Source organism: Lissotriton vulgaris, chromosome 7, assembly GCF_964263255.1.
Source record: "Lissotriton vulgaris chromosome 7, aLisVul1.2, whole genome shotgun sequence".
Classification (NCBI taxonomy): Eukaryota; Metazoa; Chordata; class Amphibia; order Caudata; family Salamandridae; genus Lissotriton; species Lissotriton vulgaris.
In genome coordinates, this window is record NC_141695.1 from 773,812,116 (window position 1) to 773,839,556 (window position 27,441).

At 45.4% G+C, this 27,441-nt stretch overlaps 1 protein-coding gene across 1 annotated transcript in view; it reads left to right on the top strand.

Annotated features, from left to right (window-relative positions):
• Positions 1–27,441, top strand: part of NPLOC4 (NPL4 homolog, ubiquitin recognition factor) — a 537,117-nt gene that overhangs the window by 111,887 nt on the left and 397,789 nt on the right. The window contains exon 3 of the mRNA XM_086931004.1: positions 2,988–3,100. Coding sequence (XP_086787130.1) covers positions 2,988–3,100 — 113 coding nt within the window. The remainder of the gene's footprint in view (positions 1–2,987; positions 3,101–27,441) is intronic.

Genomic DNA, 27,441 nt, shown 5'->3' on the forward strand with positions numbered 1-27,441 from the left:
TAGTGGTAACAATTGTAAAAAGTCACTAAGCGGTACACTTCTGTGTCAAGGAATTAACTTGCATGGAGATTGCGAAGGTTCATCAAACAACCTTTCATGTCATCTGCACGGCACCCCTGCTACACAGATAGAGCCCTTTTTCAGACAACTTTCCAATGGTAGCTACGTTATAATAAGTGACCACAGCTGTTTTGGCATGATGCCAGGAAAAGCCTGTCTCGTGAGCGTTACTTCAAGGGTCATTTGTTGTATGCAAGTATTGTATCCAAACAGTAATCCAGACATGGACGCAGCAATATGGCCTTCTGTGAATATCTCTTCTATTCGAATTGATACTTTAAGCAGAATGGAGTCTATTCTTTTACAGACAACTGTGCCTTTAACCTCGTCCAAAGAGACGTATGATCTGCAAGTTGCAAGGACAGCGGCAGAGATACATACCCTATTATCGACAAATTGCCCCGTGCATTTCGTAGACATGTTAAGCCAAATCTTAAAAATGTCAGATACCAGTGGCATCGCACATGTATTTAAGACAATTTTTTCGGGACTGTTAGCACCCTTTGAAACAGTTCTGGGCATCTTCCGAATTTTGTGCGTTCTTTATGCGGTGGCCGGCCTCTTATTTTGGGACTCGTAGCATGTATTTTATTTTTGTTCCTCCTGCTCCGATATGGCAAGCCAAGTCACAGACAAAACTCAGGCTACGATGGAAGAAACGATCCTAGCAATACGATACCGAGAACGGATCATTAAAATCCTCGGATTGGCCCGGCTAAGAGATCTGAATACTATCTGGTTTCTTTCGTTCAGACCAATCTGGCAAGATTGCATCTTACCTGTGCTTCGATGTCTGCTATGCGGAGAAGAATGCGTGTTGGATGTCTGTCTTACACTACCAACAGCAGTGCCAATGGATATCGATGCTTTGCTTGGTTCGGTAACGGTTCATCCAACGTGTTGTCCCCAGCGGCTACCTATTCTGATGACGGCATTCGTTGAGACTTCACCATTACGATTAGGTGACTGAAGTACGAGATGAAAGTGGCACCACACAGGTACAACCTTCTGTGACCATTGCTGATCTAAACACCGATGATGGCAATGCATCGCATGTATGCACTATTTCCACTTTTTCAGAGTTGGCCCAACTTTCACCTACTGTTGTAGACAAATTTTTGCCGGCCTATCTGAGGTAATGTTCTCTCCTTACAATGGGAATAATATTTGAAATAGCAAGCACACAACGTCCCCTGAACTTTGAATTCGGCCTTCAGTTTTGATAAACAGAACTTCTAAAAAACATTGGGACTATTTTCTTCCCGAAAGCAAAATTATTTTTCTCCAGTTCCCAAAATATTTAACTTTTTTTTTTTTTTTGGCACATGGTACTCTGCTTAAAGTAGAACTATTCTTAGAGAACAGAACTTCTATATTTAGAGACTCTACAGACAATATTTTGGATCAGCCTCTAGCACATGTACAATCTTGTATAAATATGTGATGAAATGGTCTCGACCTTCTCTTCTGTATTAGGTGCCATTTCATAAATGTAACTTTCGTGATTCATTCAGTGAAGATTATAATGCACTACATAAAATATTATCTGAATGATACCACTGCTTGAAAAACGTACAGTATAATACAAATTTCTTCGTGTATCTATACCATTTCAAATGCATTTTATGTATTTTGGGGTGGGCAGGAAAACACATGCATACTTATATGTTTATATATTGCTTAGTATTTAGTAATTATGGACATTATACGTGGAGTGGGTGTTGTGAACGTATCTAGGACCCTAATTAAATATTCCCGATTCATGCCCTTATGTTGTTATAACAAATCATATCCTTATAAAGGCATAAGAATTATATCCATATTTAGTCATAGCCAATGCAGCAGCCCGGGAATTCCCCCTGCTTCTGTTTTGATTTGTCCTAGAACTCCTGAGAGTCCTGAAAGAACTGAAAGTTCTTAGTGACATCTTATGTCCAACCTTACGTCAAACTCGGCACCTTCCAGGTATAAATATACCAGCATTTGCCTTCAGCAAACACACAGTGGTTTGGAGCAGAGCGGCTATCTACTTACCCAAAGTCCAGCTGATGCGAGTGCCGAAGGAAGCCGACCCTCCCATTTGACGCACTGAGAGAGACGCTGTCTTTTCTCCTGCCAAGAAATCCAGCTCCAGTGTTTCCAGTCACCCGTGCGGGTTTCTGGGAGATAGAGTCCTGAGAAAGAGATACAAGACCTCCTTCATTCTAAAACCAAGGTTCCGAGCTGATTAAATCCTTAGAGAATTCTTGATTCAGATTCTTGGCAGAACTAACTTAACTTAAACTGCAGTCATGTTTATGCAGTTGTCAAACTAATCCCTTCTTGTCTATTCAGGAAAGTTAACTCCTTCCTGTTCACTCAAGAAAGTTTCTAGTGACCTCTGAGCTAGCTGGCATTCATAATTAAGTCTAACCTATTCAATAGAGACCTAGTCGCCATCAGTCCTACGTCTAAACTTATCGTTTGTTATTCCAATGCGCAGAGCCTATTGGGAATATAGGAACTACACTACAGTGCATGATTGGCCTCATTTATCTGTGCTTCTTTCTGAAGTTGTGGCTGGGTTCCAGATCTCTGTCATTGGTTTAAAGCAACCTCCCATTACTGGTAAGTTATCTCTGAAGGGTAAATGTCCTGCTACTCAGATCTGTTTGCATCTTTCTAGTCCAAATCTGGACAGTACAAACACTGATTCTCATCCTTCTGATATTGATAAGTGAGTTGTACAATCGGGGCATCTGTTGTTTCTGCAGTTGGGTTCACTGGTGCATTTTTAATATTATATGCCAAATACGTTGTGTCACATTATGTTGTGCAACTTGTATTTGGTTGACATTCTTGTTCCAGCTGTGTTCTGAACGTATGCCAAGCAGGTATACTATCTCTGTTTCACTTCTGAATTGTTTGATATTTTCGGTTTGTTTCAGGTTGCTGCAGAGTTTGGATTCAGTAATAACGGATTTTCTGTCTATCTGAATAGAAACAAAACTGGAGAGATTTCTCCCTCGCCACAAAAGTCGCTCAACGTGCTGAAAATAAAGTGAGTACCCTATGTAAGACTGGAAGGATAATAGGAACCTGGATGGCTTTAGAATTGATATGAGTGGGGTAGAAGATCAGGGACACAGAAGTTCCCTTCTCTGCCAAAGCATGCCAGCTGATAAGTTGCACAGATAATTTTATTTAAAAACCTTATGTTAATTATGTAGGTAGCGGATCATAGTAAAAGTGATGGTTAAGTACCTTGAAGCCAAGCTTGTTGCTAGATTCAATACCATTCACGGTTGGGGTTCATTACTGCACATTTTAAAAGGGATGTTTCCCAACTCAAGTACTTAAAACATACTATTTTACTGAGGGAAAAAAATTAATTTGTCGACACTTCAGCAGTAAAAAAAATTATATGGTAACAATTTTATATAGAAAAGATAAACCTGGAATTTTAACCTTGCTGGTCGTTATGTTTATTTCGTTTTACTTACTTTTAAAGCACAGACTTAACTTTGCAGCGCCTGAGCAATTAACAGAGTAAATAAATGCAAATTACAAGAATGCAAATGACTGTCTATAATCTGCATGAGTAGATCCAGACTCACCCAACATAATCACTTTGCTATACAGAGCAGCTGGTTGCCAGTGGTTGAAGTCCTCATAAATAACATGAAACTTTAAAAAATCCAATGCCTCGGGAGAGAACCATTATAATAGAACTAAACAATTAGAACCGTGGCTATACTTGAGAGAACCACCATAATATAACTAGAGAAGCAGAAACATGGATATATTTGAGAGTTCCAACCAGTAGTTAAGCTGTCACATTTTTCTAAAACTTTCTCAGCTTAAAATGTTTTTGTTATTTGTCTTAACAATGCTACTCCTTATAACTTTGTCTGGCACATCCCACCTAGACGATGCCGTAGTTCATGTTTAACTGAGAAAAAATTGAATGTTTGATTTCATCTCGACCACTCTTAATTAGTCTTGGTCTTATTCTAGTTCTTCATTTTCTTCCCACTGTGACGGACCAGACATGGATTAACCATTTGGAAATCAAACTTCTTCCTGCTTACGTAGGCATGGTCCAGCCTGAACTGCTTAACCTCTTGGATGCTAATGACAAGGGTAACTCGTCATGCCCCTCCCATTAATTTCAATGGAAATCTCATTATAAAGCCTAAGTGCCCTTAGCAGCCAAGTGGTTAACTACATCCTCTGTGAATGAGAACATACGCAATTCAAGACTGGTTTCAACCATCTAGACCTATTTAGTGAGGCGGAGCTTGAGGTTTGATGCACAAACAGGGAAGGGGCCCACAATTGGCCGTACAATTGAACTTAAAGTGTCTCACTTTGAAAAACATAAAAACGATGGGTGGAAAGCTTAAATTAATTTCAGCCACTGCAAATTATTCTGGCTGATCATATTTCTTCCCTCTGTGCCACTAAGACTGGGACCAACCACACTCCTGTCTAATGCTCGAGTAATTTCCTGTCTTCCTTTGTGTGATTATTTTCTTGCATGCCTGTAGCTGGAAAGAGTCATTTCCATATGGGTTCATACCTTTTGAGTGCAGGGTCCTCTCATAAATCCTTGCCTCTTTGTCACTTGACATCGGACACACACAATTTATCTTCATCACCTGTTGCTTAGCAGCAACTGTTTGTCAATTATGCCAGTTTAAAATTCATGAAATCATGTGTGTTACCAGTGATTATCAGATTGGCCTTTACATATGTCAAGGATATTGTGATGTGCAAGCCTGATAAAAGCTTTTTTTGTGTGGACATTTATGGACAAAGTGTAGGATTTTCTGGTCTCTCTTTTGCTGCACTCTGTTTCCTACGTTTTCTCTGTTCTTGTGTCTTTGATGCAGCTCTATGGTTGTATTCCCATAGGGGAATTTTTAGTGCTTCGGGTCAATGTGGATAGGTTTGGTTTGTGGGATGCATTTTTAATCGGGTCAAGGTAGTAGCTTTCTTATTGTTGTTATTACTGTCCTTGCTCACTGCTTCATACTGATGATGAGGAAGACCTGTAACTGTCTTTTCTCAACTGACTGGAGTGCAAGAGTTTATGGTATGCATATCCCCGCTCCACAAATCAAGCTAAATAGAAATATTGTCATGCACTGTGTCTAACTAACTCTTCAAATACGTTTTGTGGAGGGGACCTTTTTGTCATTCATGGCGACCAAAGCCCATTTGTGTATTGGCATAGTTTGACGTGGTTTAAACAGGACTATATTTTCCTGGACAGGCTGGGATAATTTTTTTATTAATTTGTAGTTCATGGCGGATCAGGGCCATGTTTATAAGTGTTGACAGTCCTACTTGTGTCTACGGAAGCCTTACACTGTATTGTGAAATGTTATTCTACCACATGATATATGAACACTGTCCTGTATTGTATGATATCTATGAGCACAGTTAATAAAAATATTTTTTTATTAAAAAAATGGTAGTTTAAAGTTCGGCAAATTTATACTGGAAACAATACTGATCCAGAGAGAGAGTCTTTATAGTATGTAGCTTCAAAAAAAGCCATAAGAACATATACAACAATTGATTTAAATCCCACTGTAAACTTCAACTACCCATTGAACATTCCTATGTCCTGAAATTAAAATGTGATCTCCCATCCAGTGCCTTCTTACTGATTGTCAACCAGATCCCAATGTTTTTGTGTATCAAATAGGAGCTGGGTCTCACTGGAAGTTTTGGGGAGACATCTGCTCTACTTTTCAAATTTAATCTCTACACTCCTTTATACCTCTTTAGGGCAACCCATCCTTGGCGTCCATTTTTAGATCTCGCTGGTGTTAGCAGCGCGAAGCGCTGCTCCAGCGAAAGACCTATTGTTGTGGGTTTGCCGGGAATGGGGCACAGGGGGTGGTTACGCGCTTCACCTCGGCGATTTCATCTCGAGGACGTGTTTCTGCCGTCGGGCTTGCATCACGTGTGCAGACTCTCCAGGGCGCTGCAGATCTGTTTTTGCGATCGCGCCTAATGGACTCCAGAGTCTCGTTTTTTTTTAGGCAAGTTGCACACGTTTTCTTTTTCTTCAGGCAAGTGGCACGCGCTTGACTCTCCAGGGCGCTGCAGATTTGTGCTGCAGATCGGTTGTTGTGATCGCGCCTAATGACTTCCGCGTCTTTAATTATTTTAGGCAAGTGGCACGCGCTTCTGCTGGCCGTGTGCAGACTCTCCTGTGCGCTTCCGTTAAGATGTTGTTAACTAATGTGCTTGGTGATTTTTATTTAACCACGGTGTTAAAAGTCGCAAAGGTACATTAAAAGCCGCCTCACTGGGACTATGGTTGCTTTTAAATTCCAAAGCATTACCACGTCTCAAACTTCGTAACCCTTCTTGTTATGACACCATTACTGTTAAAAGAACGGCTTACAATATATCATTTCTACGATAGCTCTCATGTTATGGAATTAATTAAAATCAACAAGTTATGTAAAAAGCCGCCTCACTGCCGCTTCTGCTGGCCCTGTTCACACTCTCCTGTGCGCTTCCGTTCAGCTGTTGTGAACTAATGTGATTGGTGATTTTTATTTAACCACGGTGGGCTCTCATGTTATGGAATTATTTAAAATCAACAAGTTATGTAAAAAGCCGCCTCACTGCCGCTTCTGCTGGCCCTGTGCACACTCTCCTGTGCGCTTCCGTTCAGCTGTTGTGAACTAATGTGATTGGTGCTTTTTAGGTCTCGCTGGTGTTAGCAGCACATAGCGCTGCTCCACCGAAAGACCTATTGTTGTGGGTTTCCTGGGAATGGCTGAGAGGGGGTGGTTACGTGCATAACCTCGGCGATTTCACCTCGAGGAGGCGCTTCACTTGGCGGGCTCGCATCACGTGTTCAGAGTCTCCTGGGCGCTGTAGCTCTGGTGTTGTGAACGTGCCGAACGTGCCTAATGACCGCGCCTAATGACTTCCGTCTATCAGTCTAGCCGTCAATGTGCCCCAACGCCCCCACTCACCGGGTCTCTCATACTCCTCTCGTCCTGTCCCGCGGTAGTGGCGCTGCACGGGATTCGTAGGCGGCTAGCTCCCTTCCCTTCACAGGAGCGCGGGGTAGGCTCCCGTCCGCTTCCTGTCTGTGCTGGTGGCCCCGCCCTCAAGCAGGCCGTCCTGGGCCGTCCAGCCTGGCTTCCTGTGTCTCGCCCGTGCAGAGGGACCGGAAACACTCAATCCAAGAAAGGTACGTTGCATGTTGTGGTCGGCATTTGCTTGCAGCGTTTCTCAGTAGTGTCTACCAACTTTGTTTGATGCGCTCTAAGCTTTCAATTAGCTAGATAAGAATATTTACATTTTCAAGAGCTGCGAATGTTGCTGTATACAAGGAGGCGCAATAGGCTAAGAATCACACAAGCTGATGAAGTGGGGAGCCGGGATCCCAACCTAGGTTTCTTCTTCGAGAGAGACACACTTTCTGCTCTGCCCCAGCTCACCTCAGTCTGAAGTTCCAACGCTCACTCTGACCTGAATGGCAAATTAATTTACTCTTATAGCCTTAGACAAACGTTACCATTTATAGACTGTTTTAGGAGGAAAAAAGATTGCCTCAGCTGTGCGAGATCCTGTCTTCCTTGGATCCACCTGTTGGGCAGACTTCACTGCAGGCTCTCTGAGCTGGATGCACCCTGTTTAGTGGCCTCTTTATGCCGGGTGAGACCACCGCCTTTATCCTCTGGGACTCTCTCCCAGCCTCTCATGGCCCTTCCTGTGAGATTCAAGTAGACCTCTTCTCTGAGGTATTGAGCCCCCTTCTCTGAGGTATTGAGCCCCCTCACACCCCATTGGGCCCCTGCATGCTGGCGCAAAGCCTTGAAGCACCCTCTCTGGGGCTTTGCCTGTGTGGCGCTCAGTCCGATGCCCGCAGCCCTCATTCTAGGCCCTGACTGTACAGTGCAGCTCGCCAAGAGCCCCTCCGGGCTCTTTGCCCGAGGGGAGCCAAACCACTGTCCCTCCATCGAGGATCCCCATGGGGTGCGCATCCACCTATTCCTATTTGTACTGCAGAGTGCAGAGCTACTGCCCCTTCCTCTTGGCCTGGCCTGTGGGGCTTATAGCGCGATGTCTCTGCCTGTAGAGGGCACCTGTGCAGGAACGCCCCTCACTGGGCCCCGTCTGTGGAATGCAGGGGTAATGTCCTTCCATCGATGCCCCCCCAATGGGGTGCACATCCCCCCAACCCTTTCTCATTTGTACTGCAGAGCCAGAGTGCAGAACAACTGGCCCTTCCTCGTGGCCTTGCCTGTGGGGCTTATAGCGAGATTTCTCTGCCTGTAGAAGGCAGGTCTCCATTAACCCCCTTCCTGCTCCCACACCTGCGGAACACAAGGGGTAATGTCCCTCGGTCCGTACCAGTTCCCGCTCCCTCACACCCTGACACTTTCAGCTTCTGCTCTGCCTTTCCCCTCCGGGTTGAAGGTCCTGCGGGTGGGTGCGCTGCTCGATGGGACTTGGGAGCCCCCTCCCCGCATATGCTCCCAAGTACTGAGTGCTTTAACGCCAATTAGGGGCGGCTGCCACACAGCCCCATTGAGCATCTGCCTAGAAATGAACACGAGGCGGGGAGTGGGTGAATGGTCAGGAGAGGGGGCTCTCTCGGAGGAAGGGGCGGGGAGCTATGATTTTATGGAGCGCTCAGAAGCAGCGCCTTTCAGATTTATGTGCACTTCGACAACCGCAAGATCTAAGGAATCCCTTCGAGGGGGCTTCAGAGGGACTTTTTGCAACCTTCTCAAAGCGGGCTGGGGCTGATCTCTGGAGGGGCTTGGCATCAATAGTAACGTCTCCAAATTACCATCATGACTCTGGGCAATAGCTTGCTTAATCTTCTCGACGGCCCCCAGCGCCTAGAGACCCTTACGGGTGATTGTGCCTCTTTACAAATGTGGATTATCATGTCATATGCTGGAATTCCCATATAACTGTAATTACTAATCAAAGGCCGGCTTAATATCCCACCCGCATTCTGTTAGCCCCGCACAGCTGGTCAGGGGCGTCCTCCGCAGAGGGGTCTGGGCTGCTGCTGCCCTCACACTGCACTACAGCTAGTGCATACTGGCCGGGGTCTGCAGGAAAACGCACAGCTGATACAGCGCCTCTCAAGAGACAACCGCGTGGGAGCTATGCAAATGTTTATAAGTGTGAATGCGGTGGCACTGGTGCCTCTCTGGTGCCTATTAGACTCGCAAGTCCTTGGGGGAAAAAACAATTTTGTGTTTGTAATCATTTTGGTGCATTTAAGACAGAGCTGCACGAAACTTCATCTTAAAAGGATGCCCTGCCACGGTCTAAGGTAGCTCTGTGCCACCATGGCTTTCTGCTTTTCTCTGCCCGGCCACAGGCTCTGGTGACTTGAGAAATCCGTGGCTCAAAGGGCTCTGGAGGCTTCCTGACAGTGTGGAACTGTTCCTTCTATGTTGTCTCAGGGATACCCGTCTCTGTCGGAATCTGGCCTTCCCCTGGCACTGCTAGCATTGGGATGCTGTGGCTCACAGTACTCTGCGCCGCCACAGGCAGGGACTCACTAGAGTCAAATCTGTAGTTGCACAGTTCATTAAAACAAGCATTTGCAATGCAATAGGTCTTGCATTTGCAAGAGTTTGAGCTATTGGCATTGTAAATGGCAATGCCTTTTATTAAAAGCGTTTGAAAACCTGCAAGCTGTGCGTAAACAAGCACTTTGTAATTGTAGTCCTTGCTTATGAGAAGCAAAGCTGGCAGTCTCTTTTACTGACGGCCTTGCTTCTCGTAGGCAAGGACTATACGGCTTGTAGGTTTTCAAAACAAAAGAATAAAAGGCATAGTCATTTTTGTTTTTCTGTGTGAAATCAAGGGTTAGATGGCGTGGAGCTCTTTATATTCTTTCGATTTTTTTCTCTGTCACCAAAATAACACTATAATTCAGTTGTTTTTAGTATCTGACCTTCATTTCACTTAGAAACCAAAGGTGGGTTGTAATAAAGGCACAGGTGCTTTCAATATAGTCCGGTTTTTGTTTCTTATATTTATCTGACCATAAAGTTCTAACGCATTATTTGCAGGATTTAGCACATTAAAACCAGATGTATTGGCTATCCCAATGCTTGTCCTTCTATTGTACAAATCAACAGCAGGAAATAATCAATCTTGCTTTGCCCAAAAAGCACATGCATTTGGTTTTGAAAAGAGAGTAAAAGGGGAAGGAGGCTGAAAGGAATCGTTTCAACACCACTTCTTAGGTGTGGCTTAATGCATGCATGCTGCATGCCTTCATGCCAAGCCTTTTGGAGATAAGATAACAATAAGTGACAAGGGTGTGCCTTGGCATCACGATGATATAGTGGAAAACGTTTTATTGGTGGTCGAGCTAGAATGAAAACACAATGCACCAAAAAATTCACCCAGTTTCCTTTGATTTATGCATCTATGTAACCTGTATCACATGCAACCGAGTGCCAGCTTGTGAAATATCAATAACGATTGATTGCTGAAAATCTGTTATAACCCAACAGACTTAAAGAATTGAAAAGTTAATTTACTTTGTTGCATAAGGCAGTTAACAATAGAAAACAGAAATACGACAAGTCCCCAAAACCAAGCGTAGGCTTTACTTTTACGCCGATGTCTATATTTTATATGGGTTTAGCCAGTTCTGCCTTCATAGCGAACATCATTTTCATTCTGGGATGTACATCCTGTGATGTTGCTTGTACACAACACCTATACTAGCATGCCTGTTTTTCTTCTTTGTCGATGCAGGGGAGCCACCCTAAGTTGTGTGTTTGCATGGGTATAATTTTTTTGTCTAAGCATGGGTGTTTTTATGTTTGTGGTTTGAAAACCTGTGTAAATTGGTGCTTTCATAGGTGTTGTTTGGGTGCCTAAATGCAGGTCAGCCATGTGCAAACAAGGTATCTGCCTGTAGGTGTATATAATCCTGCAACTATCTTGTCTGCATGTATCCATTTTTAATTCGTTCCGCGAGCATGCATTAATCAGAATACAAACCATGCTTGTCAGTGCTTGCTCAATTTTTTCTTACTATATGCACCCCTAGCTGGGCTTCGTTCACAAGTTATAGGTTTAGGTATGAAAATGAAGTGGAATGAATGGAGCCTTGCATTGTAAAGAGGCAAACGCATGTGCACTGAATTTTTTAAGGTGTACGATTCCTTCAAGGAAGGTCTTAATGGACTTAAAATCAAGACACTTGAGTTCTGTTTATTGATACTCAAGACCAGCACACATTGGGGCAGGAAAAAAGGCATTTTGTCAGCTGCATGGGCATTTAGCTAGTAAATGTTGATTTCTCATTAAAGTTTCATTGCATTCCAAGAGCCCTTGATGGGCTTGTCATAGGTTCCATAGGGATGCAGTGTCTTCAATGATATTGCATCACTCTACCATTACGGAGGAACCTTCTCTGATGTTCCTCATTCAACTCATAGGGAAGCAGCTTCTCCATTAATGACTCCACGCACAAGCAGGAGGGAGATAACAACTTTATTGATGTTGTGCCATTCGATAGATAGGGATATAGCTTCTCGATTGATGACACGTCACTCAACCTGTAAGGTGGCGCCTTCTTAACTGATTTCACATCATTCAACCCATTCCATTGTGAAGCAGCTTGATTGAGTCACTGCTCAATCGCAGGGCAGCACCTACTTTATTGATGGTGTGAAATTCTGCCTATGGATATGGATTCTGTCATATAATACAGTTAGTATTGTTATATAATGTCAATTGTTTTTCTAGTTTTTGTATGTGGCTTCCTTACAACAGAGGAGAGGCAAGAATGGAGAAAAGAGAGCTAGAAAGAGAGAGAACGGGGGTAGAGATAAACAGGGGGTGCTAGAAGGGTTGGGAGAAGGAAAGAGGTCAAGGGAGGGAGCGTGGGAACGAGGGCGACTGGTAGGGGAGGTGGAGGAGTGGAGACGAGAGAGAAGAAAATAGAAGTGGGGATGCTGAGGACTAGAGCGCAAGGGGTGGGGAAGCGATGTAATGGAAAGAAAAGTATGGTGCAAGTAACGCTATAATATGAGCGCAGGCAGAAATTGCAAGGGAACAGGACACCGTGACTTTGAGAAGTCGTGTTAATGCCGTAAGCATACCTGGACAGTCAGGAAGGGTCGGAGGGTCGGGACGAGTCACTGCGGTCAGCAGAGACGTAAGCACAGTGTAGGAAGGCAATCTGGGGAGGCTGTAATGTAACACAGAAGTTTGGTGTTAAAATAACTATCGAAAACAGAAAAACGCAAGGGAGCGAGGTGGCGTGGCGTAGGCAAGCCAAGTATATGCCAAGAAAGAACCTGAAAAGTTGAAGCCGGTCGAAAGCCTTAGCGAGTCACTGCAGTCGTCAAGGCTCTGTTTGATTTGTGACAGGAAAAAATACTATCGAACCAGAAGTAATAAGGAAGCCGGGAAGTATAGAACATTTGTTAGGACGAAGAGAGCATTTAGGCATTTAGTTTGGCATTTCCTAACTATAACAAGACAAGCCCAGCTTTGAAAGTGGTGGGCGCGCGAGCGCCTGCCGCGGCACAAGTGAAAGCAGCGCGTTTGAACATATGTGTTCGAGGCATGTGGGCTGCTGAATTCATATCTGTGCATAGATCGCTGCCTAGTGTTGGGTCCGGATGATTGCACTTTGTTGTCCTGGAAGAGTCTTCGAAGAATCACGAGATAGGTGACTCCTCCCCTGGACTACAGTGCGCATGGACATCTTCTCCATCCTCAGATTGTTTTTTTACGCCATTGGGTTCGGATGTTATTCCTATACTCCAACTTCGGAATCGAAACAAAACTTTTCTAAAGGCCAGAAGGCCTTCGACTTTGACGGTTTGTTCTCGCTCAGTACTTCTTGACTCAATCAAGCTTTCCATCTAGAACCGGTTGTCGACGCGGGCTGTTGGGCCTTTTCGACGCCACGTGGGCCTGCTGTCGATGGAAAGGAGCCCGTTTAAAAGGTGCCCACAATGCCACTCCAAGTTCCCGCATACTGACAAGCACTCAGTATGCAACAAGTGCCTTTCACCAGACCATAAGGAAGAAACCTTGCCGGCCTGTGCCCAATTTTGGTCGAAGAAAACCATATGGATTTGACAGGCCGCTAGGCAAGAGATGCAGCGACAGGCACCGGAACCGGACAACATCTTCGATGATGACCAAGAACTTCCAGAAGCTCCAGATTCGGACCTAGAGATCGTCACTATAGAGGACTACTAGGACTCCGACGACGAGATCCCACCGGGGCAAATCGCGAGTACACTGCCCCCGACACCAATTACCCCATTACCGAAGACTCCGGTCGAGGCATCGCCAAGAGGCCTTAGCCAAGATCCGAAAAAACATTCGCCAGCCCCGCCGTCCGGCTCGGCTCCGAAACCGAAACCTAAGCCTTCACAGACCCCGGGGCCAAGTAACGTGATCGCAAAGAAGATTCCAGAGCCCAAAAAAGTCGTCGACCCGAAGGGCGTCTATCCGAAGAAGGCCGTACAGCCTAAAGGCGTCGACCCAAAGAAAACCGTCTACTCGAAGAAGGCCGTACAGCCTAAAGGCATCGACCTAAAGAAAACCGTCGACAAGAAGAAGGCCATTGAGCCGAAGGGCGCCGACCCTAAAGAGGCCGTCGACCCAAAGAAGTACACCGAGCCAAAGGGCGCCGACCCGAAGAAGGCCGTCGACTCAAATAAGCCAGTTGTGCCGAAAGTCGCCGAACCGACGAAGGTTGCAGACGGAAAGGGTGCCGAATCGAAGCCTGTAATCAGGCTATCGACCCAAAGACAAGTGCTCCGAAAACACCAGTCGATCCCCAAAAAAACCATCGACTCCGCAAAGGACAGTCAACCGAAAAAGCCTGTCGAGCAGAAGAAACGTGTTGAACCAAAAGACCTGGTCGACCCGAAGAAAGGGCCTGAGCCGAAGAAGAGCAATAAGGCACCAAAAGTCATCAAAACAGAAGGTGTTATCGACCCAAAGCCAAAAAAGTCAAAAACACAACCGAGGACAGTGGAAGAAGAACTCTTCCACCCAGATCCATCAGACGACCAGGCAAAAATATATATTAATCCTGAGACTGGTAAAGTCACAATCCTGCACAGGAAGAAGAGGCCACTGGACACAGACTCTCATTCCCCTATTCCACTAAAGAAGAAGGACTTTGGGACTTCTCCCTCTAGACCCTTCATTCCTTTCTATCCCACTATGTCTACTACACCTTTTGCTCCTTACTCTCCTCACTATGGGGACAATGAGGGAAACACAGGGGAGGATCCACAGCATGATTATGATTATCCAGAGGATCCTAGCCCCCAAGATGAACCATGGGGGGAGCCAACTGACCCATATAACACCCATCCCATCCCTGACGTCTCCCCATACCCAACTAAGACGTCACCTACTGACGACGACATTGTCTTCAACCAACTAATAGGCAGGGCAGCGCAGTACCATAACGTAGACATGCAAAATGACCCTGTAGAAAAAGACTTCTTATTTGAAACCTTCCCTACTTCAGAGAAAAGTGTCAGAACACTTCCTATGTATTCCTGATATATTTAAAGATACAGCCAGGGCACGCATAATCAATCCCAGGATTGAGAAGAAGTATAGAGCAGCCCCTACAGACCTTACATACATCAGAGGTCAGTTACCATTAGACTCACGGGTAGTGGCTAATGCACGCAAAAGGGCCAATTCACAGGCAACAGGGGAGGCTCCTCCTCAAGATAAGGAGTCAAAAATACTAGAGGCCTCAGGTAAAAGGGTAGCATCACAGGCCTCCAATTCATTGAGAATTGCAAATACACAAGCCCTGCTAGCTCGTTACGACAGGGCACACTATGACCAGCTTGAAAGCTTAATGCAACACCTGCCTGAGCCATTTAAAGCCCAAGCTGATGACCTCATACAGAAGGGAAAATTAATTACAAACGCCTCCATCAAATGTGCGCTTGACGCCGCCGACACCGCAGCCAGGTCTATTAACACTAGCGTTTTACTACGACGACATGCATGGCTGCGTATTTCCGGCTTTAAGATCGAGGTTCAGTCCACCATTCTTAACCAGCCAGTCAATCAAGACTTCCTTTTTGGCCCTGCAGTAGACACCATTTTAGATGATCAAATGAAGGTCACAGAAACTGCAAAATCAATGGGTGCATTGCAGTTTCAGCAACACAGAAGTTCCTTTTGACGCTCCTCATACAGGGCAGCTACCCGAGGCAATACTTCACAGACCTCATCTTCATACAAAGGCAACACCCAAGGTTCCTTTAAAAAAAACTCCAACAGAGGAGGTTATAGGGGCAACAATAACCTGGAAAGAGGACGTGGAGGCAATAACACCAGAGCCTCCACTGCCACAAAACAGTGACTTCATCACACTACCTCCAGACCACCTAACACCGGTCGGAGGCAGACTCCAACAATTCCTACCTGTCTGGAACGCAATTACCACGGACAGCTGGGTGAGACAAATTATCCAGTATGGGTATTGCCTAGAACTCACTTCTTCCCCACCAAACATACCACCCAGACACCGTCCTATGTCCAAAGAACACATTACCCTACTACTACAAGAGGTGAAATGCATGCTGGAAATGGGGGCCATAGAGCCAGTCCCTTTCCAACACCAAGGGACAGGAGTATACTCCTATACTTCCTTTTTCCCAAGAAGGACTGTTCCCTCAGACCAATATTGGACCTCGGACCCCTAAATCAATACATACTGTTGGAGCACTTCCATATGATCACACTACGGCAAGTGCTCCCGTTGCTACAGCAAGGAAACTTCCTAGCAACATTGGACCTCAAGGACGCGTATTTTCACATACCCATCAATCCAGCTCACAGGAAATATCTCAGATTCACAATAGAAGGTCAACACTACCAATTCAAGGTTCTCCCCTTCGGGGTGACCACTGCTCCAAGAGTGTTTACAAAATGCTTAGCGTCAATAGCTGCACATCTCGGGAGGCAACACATCCATGTGTTCCCGTACCTAGACGATTGGCTCATACAAGCAAAATCGTACCAACAGTGTGCAAGAGACACGCCTCAAACACTTCAGCTATTGCACAGTCTAGGGTTTTCGATAAACTACCCAAAATCGCATCTACAACCCTCCCACATACAACAATATCTGGGAGCTACTATAGATACTGCAGTGGCAAAGGCATACCCAAACTCAGCGAGGATAGCCAGCATGCAGATGCTCATTCGCAAATTTCTGCCATAACACTCTCTTCCATCTCGAGTCTTCTTGCAACTCATAGGCATGATGGCCTTCATATTCATTGTCCCACATGCCAGACTTCAAATGCGCCCAATTGCAAGAATGCCTAGCACGGCAGTGGAACCAAGCTCAAGGACAACTAAAAGACCTAGTGTTGGTAGACAGTCGCGCACACAACTCTCTGCAGTGTTGTAACCCACACAACCTTTCCAAGGGGCGACTGTTCCAAGAGCCGGTTCCACAACTAGTACTAACAGCGGACGCTTCACTGACAGGCTGGGGAGCCCACCTCCTTCACTACACAGTACAAGGGCTTTGGACAATCAAACAAAAGAAACTGCATATCAACCAACTAGAGTTGCTAGCGATATTCCTAGCCCTGAAAGCATTCCTAAAATACTTGTACGGCAAGACTGTGTTGATCCGGACGGACAACATGACGGCAATATACTATATCCAGAAACAGGGAGGAACACATTCTCCACAACTGTCCCACTTAGCACAGAGCATATGGAAGTGGGCAATTCCAAAAGATATCTTTCTCCTGGCAGAACAACTCCCAGGAAAAGACAATCAAATAGCAGATCTGCTCAGCAGGCACAGCCAACAACTACACGAATGGGAGATTCACCCCCGGGTTCTCCAACTATTCTTCAAGCAGTGGGGGCACCCAGAGATAGACCCGTTTGCCACAAACGAAAACTCAAGATGCCAGTCCTCTGCTGCCAGGTTCCCACATCCGTTGTCACAGAACAATGCGATATGGATGAACTGGTCAGGCAGATTTGCGTATGCTTTTCCCCCAGCACCACTGATTCCACTGGTGGTACGCAAACTGCGCCAACAATCACTCACACTAATCTTAGTTGCTCCCACATGGGCGAGACAGCCATGGTACACAACGTTCGTGGAACTTTCAGTAGTTCCTCATCAAAAGCTGAACCTCGCACCCTATCTTCTAACTCAGAACCATGGAGAAATCAGACACCCAGATCCCAATCAGATGAACCTAGCGATCTGGCTCCTGAAGTCTTAGAATTTGGATACCTTAACTTGCCTCCAGACTGCATGAACATCGTTAAAGAGGCAAGACGACCAACTACGAGAGCGTGCTATAAAGCTAAATGGTAGAGATTTGTCATTTACTGCAACAATAACCAAATCAACCCTTTAGATGCTTCCATACAGAATATTATATGTTACCTGCTGCATCTTCAAAGATGCAACCTAGCATACTCTTCCATAAGACTACACCTCGCTGCTATAGCAGCATACCTTCAAAACAGGCAACACCTTTCACTGTTTAGAGTACCAGCAATAAAGGCTTTTATGGAGGGTCTTAAAAGGGTGATCCCTCCAAGACACCCTCCTTCCCCAGTCTGGAATCTAAATATAGTACTTACCAGACTTATGGGACCTCCTTTCGAACTTCTACACTCATGCGAACTGCAATTCTTAATATGGAAGGTGGCATTACCTCAGTCAGGCGAGTTAGCGATTTACAAGCACTAACAATTCAAGAACCCTTCATGCAAGTACATGCTAACAGGGTGGTTCTAAGAACAAACCATAAGTTTATGCCAAAGTTCGTATCCAATTTCCATATTAATAAATCAATAGAACTGCCAGTGTTCTTTCAAAATCCACAGTCAGTAGCTGAAAGAGCCCTACACACACTGGAGTCAAGAGAGCTCTGCTTTATTATGTGGACAGAACGAAATCATTTAGGAAAACAAAGCAATTATTTGTTGCTTTTTCACCACAACATAAAGGAAATCCAATATCAAAGTCAGGAATAGCCAGATGGATAGTTAAATTCATTCAAATGTGTTATCAAAAAGGCCAAACGCACTTTAACTGTCCCCCCAAGAGCACACTCTACGATAAAAATGGGGGCATCCATGGCTTTCCTAGGAAATATTCCTCTTGAAGACATATGTAAAGCAGCCACATGAACTACCATACACACTTTCACAAAACACTACTGTGTAGACTTGCAAGCAAAGCAGTAAGCTGCTGGAGGCCAGGCTGCCCTCAAAACTCTTTTTCAAACTGCTGCAGCTGGCACAGGTAACCACAGCTGGAGGAGATACTGCTATACAGTCTATGCACAGATATGAATTCAGCAGCCCACATGCCTCGAACGGAATATGCTACTTACCAGAATGCATCTGTTCTTGGCATGTAGGGCTGCTGACATTCATATCGCCCGCCCTCCTCCCCGTTGCCTGTCGCAGCTGCAGCATTATCTTTTGCATGGCCATCTCTTACTTTACTATCTCCATCTCTGCCACAATGACGAAAAACAATCTGAGGATGGAGAAGATGCCCATGCGCACTGTAGTCCAGGGGAGGAGTCACCTATCTCGTGATACTTTGAAGACTCTTCCAGGACAACAAAGTGCAATCATCCGGACCCAACACTAGGCGGCGATCTATGCACAGATATGAATGTCCGCAGCCCTACATGCCAAGAACAGATGCATACTGGTAAGTAGCATATTCCTTACAATTAACGCGAGATTTGGCGGGGGAGGGGTGGACGAGCGTTCAGAGAGCAAGCGAGATGAAAGCCAGATAGTGCTGAAAGCTGGCAGCTCCGCAAGCGCTAGGCTAGCAAAAGTGTGTGTTAGCACTTTTAAAAGCCCACTACTAAATATTTCACAGAGCAGCGCATACGCTGGCTCAGGCGAGACCTAAAAATTGAGCTTTATCATCGGTTTGCCTGACCAGGCATCTGAGATTAGGGGTGCCCTCGAAATGATCAATTCCTTTGTTGTCTCCTTTAACCAGAAGTTGTAATATTTTAGAACCCTCTGTATGCTGTGTTATATGCATGGGGGCTGAATAAATCTGACATAAGGAGAGGTTACCCAAGGTGCAGATTATATGCTGCAGACATAGTCCATATGTTTGCTAGCTGCCCGCTCTTAACATTATACTGGAATGACATAACTCAGCATCTTTCTCAGCTCTTGGAGGTTGATGTACAGCTAACTGTTAAAGATATTATGCTGGGCTGGAAAGAAGATACAGTCCAATATATATCTGTACCTATATTTGTTGCAATAATCATAGCTTGCTTATGTGTTGCTAGGGAATGGAAGGAGAGTGTACCCTTCACATTCTGTCAGTGGAGGGCATTACTAAGGCACGTTTGTGAGAAGGAGGTTGCAATTCTCTGGCTTAGAGGCAAAAAAGGAGTTACATGAATTAATCAATGTTAGATGTTAGAGATCTTTTATGTGTTTTAACTCCTTGAGCTTCCGCCCTTTTGCCTGTTTATGAATATGTGATATGAGTTATGATATATGGATATGATATATGGAGCATAATTATGTAATTATTTGTGGGTAAAACTGATAGAACTGATGCTTGTTTGGCGTTTTTCTGTCACTTTTCCCTTTCCTCTCCCTTCTTCTTATCTTTGATGGTGTTTGTTTTCTAGTTTTCGAATATATTTTAATGATCTTTTTTACCACATCCTATTTCCATTAAAAAGAATGCTTCTAGTATAAAGTTCGTCACTTTTATAGTGGAAGCAAAACTGGTACAGAGAGAGTCCTTTAGTATGTAGCTTCAAAAAGCCATAGCAACGTATACAGCAATTGATTTAAATCCCATTGTAAACTTTAGCAACCCATTGAAAACTCCAATGTCCTGAAATTAAAATGTGATCTGAGAACATTAATAGCCAGTAAAAACAAAAAGCAATAAATTAGGTACCAAGTCCCCAGAAACAGCCGAGTGGAATTCAATCAATGGCTATTATTACCGCAGTGCTGTTCCTTTTCAGACTCCCCAGATATAGGAAGCAACCACTCGATAGATCATTTGGAGGTCTGTTCTATAGCAGATATTCCCTGGTAGGAAAAGTGACACCTTAGAATTTTGCATAAAGAGTACGTCTGATTTCTGCCTAGATATTTTACCGTTTATTTCCCACACCAGGTTCATACAGTCTGATATAGCATCTTCCCTCGGGCACCAGGGCATGCTTCAGGATTGGGACAGCCAGCTCTCCACGTTCCTGTGTTTGATGTTTTACTTAGTCTGAGTAAATGTCTCACGGGAGGGCGGTAAACTAGGTCTTGGTCCTCAATCCAAAGCGTTGCAGACCCGGTAAGCGCACCTAGACTCGGACATGGAAGAACATATGTAAATAGTACAGATTAGGTTTCATGATTGCGGAAAGATTCTAAAGTACGACCGTCTGCACTTGTTGGACCACTGCCAGGCACATAGACAGGTGGATATTTTAATTTCCTTCATGGGGTAAAAATCTTCAATGGATCCGTGTTCAAGCTGGAACTAAATGATCACTGATGTACAGTAATGAAAGCAGCAGCTCGTTTATAGATTCATTATTCGAGTTGGATGTGTCCCAGATTGCCCCTGAAGTAATGTTACATGAGGGTACCTTTTTAGTTTTCCTATAATTAGCAGCCTTGTATTACGTTGCCTGATGTTTTGATTTTGGCAATATGCTTTTTTTTTTTAAATCAGTGACAATAATAAAACAGTGGAAGCAAATTAGGGCCTGTTAATGGAGTGTGCCGTATTTTTTCCTGTTCAAAAGAAACAATTAATGGAGTGCTGGACAATGCAAACATTCACCCCCAGTCACAAGGATCTGGGTTAAATCCATCATTCTTTTGCTCACCACACCACCCCAGTTTGTACCCAGCCATCTGTAAATCAGTCTTGACCCTGTTCCTTGTGGGAACAGTCCAGCCTGAACTGACAAGCCAGGTCCTCCCTGTACCGGAAACTAGTATCCTGGGACCAGTTTCAGGGCATCAGCCAGGCTAGCTTGAATCCAGTGGTGTAGTGGGCACAGGACCCACGTCTGGGCATATCCTTCCCACTTAGGGCAACATATGCAAAAGAAACAATTGATGGACGGAATGCTGGACAATGCAAACATTTGCCCCCAGTCACAAGGATCTGGGTTAAATCCATCATTCTTTTGCTCACCACACCACCCCAGTTTGTACCCAGCCATCTGTAAATCAGTCTTGACCCTGTTCCTTGTGGGAACAGTCCAGCCCGAACTGCCAAGCCAGGTCCTCCCTGTACCGGAAACTAGTATCCTGGGACCAGTTTCAGGGCATCAGCCAGGCTTGCTTGAATCCAGTGGTGTAGTGAGCACAGGACCCACGTCTGGGCATATCCTTCCCACTTAGGGCAACATATGCAAAAGAAACAATTGATGGACGGAATGCTGGACAATGCAAACATTCGCCCCCAGTCACAAGGATCTGGGTTAAATCCATCATTCTTTTGCTCACTGTAGGAAGCTGGCTCTGTGTATACCATACCAAAGTGAGGTATGGTGTACAGAGTCCAGTTGAACCCAAAGGTAGGCAGAAGTTAAAGTTAGATAGAACCTTATTATATATTTGTGGGAGTGTGGTCGAGCAGTAAGGCAGTATCAGAGGACAGTGTTAAGCATTTGTTGTACACACTCGGTCAGCAAATGAATTCACACACTCAGACTGAACTTCAGACCAATTGTTTTTGTATAAAAATATTCTTTTAGTTATTTTATTTTCTAGAACCAAGCAAGCCTTGCACAGGTACCCAATAAATATTTTACAGTAGTAATGCAGTTTGTAAACAGTTTTGATTGCAATAGTAAATGTACTTTGATTTGACTTGCAGTATTGTTTCAGAGAAATGCAATGATTTGTAAATAAAGTACATAGACTTGAATGGGATTTTCAGTAGAATACCAGGTAAGTTACTTTTTGGTTTACTTATCGTACTCGAAGTAGTATGCATGGCTACTACTCTGGAACATTTCCTGCAAAAGGTAAGTAAAATCGCTTTTGTTAAACAGTGTAATTTTAAAGAATTTCTTTAGGTGTTCAAACTCCTACGGAGGAAAATAGTGTTTACAGGTAAGTTACTTTTGAGATTACTTTTTCTTACAGAGTGTAGAATACTGGGACATCTCCTGCAAAATCGTTTTTGTTAATCTGTACAATTTTAAAGAATTTCTTTAGGTTTTCAAACTCCACACTTGAGAAACAGAAAAACTGTCAATGTTATGCTATGGAGGAAAATAGTGTTCTCGGTTTTGAAGTGAGTATTTGGTAGTGGTAATTGAGGTTCTGGGGGTAGACTCAGTGGTCCTCCAGGGTCAGTGATTCACTCTCGTTACACCCTCAGCGGCACTAGGGCGGCCCAATGTTATCCAGTGGGGGATAGGGGGTCTCCGGTTGGTGGCTGCTGACGAGCAGGCTACTTGGCTGTGTGAGCAAAGCTCTTGGACTTTAGCTCAGGGCAAATGGGGAATCAAGGCAGCACAAAAGGTGCACCCTTAGAGGCGCTGGGGCGGCCGGGTGCAGAGTCCTGTTTTGGCGTCAGGTGCCCTGTTGTTTTCAATGGGGATTTTCGTTTTTGGTTTTTAGCTGCATGCTCGGTCCAGGATAACTTCCAGGAGGAATCAACAGCTGGGCAGGTAAGTTGGAGGGCTCGGGGACAAAGTGCATCTCTGGTTCTTTTCTTCAGGGTGCAGGGCGGCTGGATGCAGGTTTGATTTCAACCTACTGGGTCACTCCCGGGGGGATCTCCGTACAGAGGCTGCAGGCAATGGTGGGGAGTCCTGGAGGGGTCAACCCACAGTGGACTCGGACTCTAGAGCGCTGGGGGACCTCGCTGGGACCGGTGGGCTGCTCGAACTCGGGCCATTGACGACTGGTGCAGTGGTAGTTCTATGCGTCGGGTTTCATTGGGCTCAGCGTCTGTTTTCGGAGTTTCTTTTGATCAGGGCTGCTGTTCACAGGAGATCCTGTCTTTGTTGAAGGCAGTCAGTCCTCCCAGGGGTTTTGGAAGTCGCTGGCTGCAGGACAAGGTGTTTTTGGCGTAGGATCTCCGTAAACTGCAGATGGGCCGGTAGGGCTGGGGCCAAGTTAGCTGTTCTCTGCAGTCTCCTCTGCTGGGCGTCTTGTTCCATCCTTTTTCTTCTTAGGTTGCGGGAATCTGCTTTCTTGATTCAGGGCTGCCCCCTGAATACTATATTTAGGTGGCATTTTAGGGGTCTCTGGGTCAGTAGCGAAGGGGCTACTGACCTTAGGGTGACTATACCCTTGGTGTGCCCACCCCACGTGGGGGAGTGCGCACAATCCCTAATCCTGCAAGATGGCGGGCACTGAAGAGGGGGCTTCACCTTGCCCCCCCACCCCCCACCTGAGGGTTGGAGTTGGCAGAGGTGGGCACACCTTCTGGGCTGGCTAGTTTTTTCCACCTGTCTTCCTGCCAAAAAGGAAGGGACACAGGAAGGGGGTCTGCCCCTGATAGCAGGAGAGGCTGGGGGTCGCATTACAAAGACTGCCAGGTCTTTGAAGGTCTCCTGCAACAGATGGCTCTTCCTGGCCTGGGGGCTTTGTTTCTGGGCTCAGGGAGCGAAGGCTCTCACCCTAGGGGTCCAGAACATGTCTCATGGTGGCAGGCTGGTGTTTACCAGTCAGGGAACCCACCAGAGGCTGGTCGTTTTTCAGGGGGCATCTCTAAGATGTCCTCTGTGCATTTTTCATTAAATCTCACACTGGTATCAGTGTGGGTTTAATGTGACCAAACGTCCCAGTTTTCAGTGTAGCCATTATGGTGCTGTGGAGTTCGTAATGACAAGCTCCTAGCACCATATACTCTTAATGGCAGCACTGCACTTACAATGTCTAAGAATGGACTTAGACACTGTAGGGGTACAGGGCTCATGCACCGGTACCCTCACCATTGACATAGGGCACCCAGCTAGATGGGTGACTGATCTATGCCAGGGCAGTGGTTTGCAGCCATGACATACAGGGATGTGTGCCATGTCAGCTTTTTACTTTGTTCTGCACTAAAACACGCAGCCTGTGTGTAACGGTACAGGGCCTCTAAGGGTGGCACAATAAGTGCTGCAGCCCATGGAGCTTTTCCCTGGGTACCTGTGGTACCATTTACTAGGGACTGACCTGTGGCCAGAGATGCCAATTGGGTTAGTTTTGGGGAAAGAGCACAGGCCCTGGGACCTGATTGGCAGGGACCCAGGGCACATCAAGTGAAAGTGCATCAGTAGTCTGGCAAAAAGTCAACAGAACCCCACTTTCCCACACTCACCACAGGGAGGACCCGGCCTGATGGTTAGGGCTGGACTGTTCCCATGAGGCACAGGGTCAAGACGGATTTGCATATGGCTGGGTTTAAACTGGAATGGCATGGTGAACAAAAAAACAATGGATTTAGACCCAGACTCTGCACTGCGGTGAATGTATGACATTGTTCTGCATCCTGTCCATCAATTGTTCTTTTTGTATTTTTTCCTTTTAGCAAAGCAATTTTTTTCATAGTTTTTTGCTGGACAGCAACTACTACATTTAAAGCCCTCCCAGTTCCAGAAGGTCCTTTTGCTCAAAGGCAGCCAACCAGCCAACGAAAACAGTACTTTTTGTGGTTACAAAATCACAATTGGAAACGAACGAGCTTGAGTCATTGTTGTCGAATTAGGTCCTTGTTTCCTCCTGTGTTGTTGTGAGGGCTCCCTGTTTTGCTAAAAGGCAGTGTAAGCAAGATCGTCCCTATAGCATCCACAGCAGATTGCAGCATGAACCCAACAAAGGCTTGTGTCCAGAACAGATTTTTAGCTATGCCTTTTTCCTACTGTGACTTCACTCTGCTGTCACGTTTTAGCAGAGAACTTAATTGCAGCACAAAAAGTGGAGGAGGCAGAGAAGGGGTTGTGACCAGCTAGTCCCATGATTTCTATCAAAGCTTATAAAATAGATAGCGGAGGTTGCCCGGAGTACCTCTTTATCTTCATAAACCACTTTTGCACAACTGCATCTGCATTCATTTTATGTTATTTATCATTTGTCAAAAAACGTTAGGAAAATTACACAGCTCCTTAGCAAGTGGTAGGATTTGGTTTTTATATTTGTCTGTACGTACATCAGTGACACTTGATGGGCAACTGTGATGGGCTACCGATGTCCTCCATGGCAAGTGATGTGTTTTAGGACAACATTCTTTTTAACAACATTGTAATAATTTATGAATGAAAAAAAAACATCTTGTGAATATATTTGGGAAATGGTGTTCATATTTAATGTAAAATATGTAGTATTTATAGGCTTAATCATGAGTAGAAGCATTTGAATATAATCTGCAGTAGACAGGCTATATTACTTCATCGTCCCTCCTTCGCTTCTCTTCATTCCTGCCTCCTCTGACAACCATACCACGTGATTCTTAACCACAGGTTAAAAAACCTCCCCCCTTCATCCTCCTGTTTTTTTAGTCTCCCCAGAATTTCGACGTGTGTGCCACGCGCCTGCTGTGTGCGGGGCTGTGGTCGTTGTTCCTCTTTGTCTTGGTTTGCTGGTCGGTCACGGTGAGGCCGGTCCAATCTTTGTACTAGCAAGGAGGCACTGTGTCTGGGAGTTGTAGTGTGCTCCCTTGCAGCGTCTCCTAGTCCTGAGACCGGATGATTACCAACTCACAGTGGGGGGGGGGGCTGTGTTTGCGGTGTCGAAGGCCAAACTGGAAAGCTGCAGCAATTGGGGAACAGCGCAGCTCCTTTGCTGTCAGTTTCTCATCAGGATTACATTAAGGGCCTCGGTGAAGGCTGTTTTTTATTGTTTTTCTTCCCGTTGTGTTTATTTTGGATTGGTTGGTTTGCTGTTCCCCTTCCTGTTTGTCAATGGGGTGGGGGTGGTGAGGGTTCTGCCTATATCTATGTGACTCCCTGCTCAATGTTCTTACTTGTCATTATGGTGGGAAAGCGTGCTTCTAAAAGCAAGCATGTACTGTCCTTTTCTGAAAAGGATGAACTGGTTCCTGTTCACTGGAACAGGTCCATGGTTCCTTCAGATCCTTCTGCTTTGTTCCCTGCGTCTGAGGTTCAGGCGATGAGTGAGGCTGCTGAGGCCTGGGATCTGGATGCCAGGGCTGAGCCCAAGTGCAGGGGTTCCTGTTCGGCTGTGGGTCTAGTGGACACTGCTGCTGGGGACTCTTCACCATCTGAGGCGGGCCATCCTTCTACCTCTACGAAGAAGTTTGTGCTTAGAGAGGAGGTTCCAGACATTCTAGAGCATATCAGGAAGAATTTGGGGTTTGCGCCTTTCTCATCCTCTGATGCGATGGAAGGTATGTTTCCACAGTATTATAAACCCCCCGCTTATTCTATTTCATGGCTGGATCAAGGACTTGCTCACTGGTGAACGGCGTGACCTGGAACACTCTTCACTTTCTGCAGAAACTTAATGCTCTGGAGGACGGGGATGTCTCTCCTCCACCCTTGGTTAAAGAGGAAACCATGTTGGCCACCCTGATTGGTCATATGACAATTAATCCTGAGGATTGTTCTTCTTCTGATGCTATGGACAAGAACATTGAGGGGGCGCTTAAGAAGGCTTTCTCTGCGGAGAATTTAACTTTGAGGGTGGGTGTTTATTCTGCTTATGTGGCCCAGTCGCTGGTTTTGGACTTTGAGAAGTTGTACACGGCAGTCCAGCAGGAGACGGACTGTTCTGAATTACTGCTTCCTATGAAACGGCAGGCTAAGTTGTTGGCAGACGTGTCTTTGGATGTGCTGAGGTCATCTGCCATGGCAACTGGTTTCCGTCGTGTTGGCTCAAAGGAATATGTGGATCTCTGACTGGAAGGTGGACTTTTCCAAGAAGTCTTCTCTCCCGAAGATCCCGTTTGAGGGTAAAATCCTGTTTGGATATCAATTGGGCAGCATGATTACCAAGGCTTTCAAGTATCGGAAGCATGCTATTCCTTACAAAGGTAAGATGTCTTCTTCCTCTTCTTACACTCGTTGCTTTTGCGATCCGCCTTCTTCTCTTCCTTTTGTTCCTCCAATCCTTTTAAAGGTCGTCGAAGGAAGTTCCTGCCGAAAAAGTCATCCTCCTTGGCTGGCACTAAGGAGGAGCTTTATTCCTTCAAGTAGAAGTCCTGACAACGATTGCAGGGCAGTGTCAATGGCTGTGGGCGGGAGACTTGTGTCTTCTGGATACCTGGATTCAGGATGTGAAGGATCTTTGCGCCATGACTATTGTCAGGACCGGCTATTGTATAGACATTTTCTATCTGCCTCCCAGCTTGGGGCACCATTCGTACTCCTTTCCATGGTAATCCTGGGAAGAATCAGG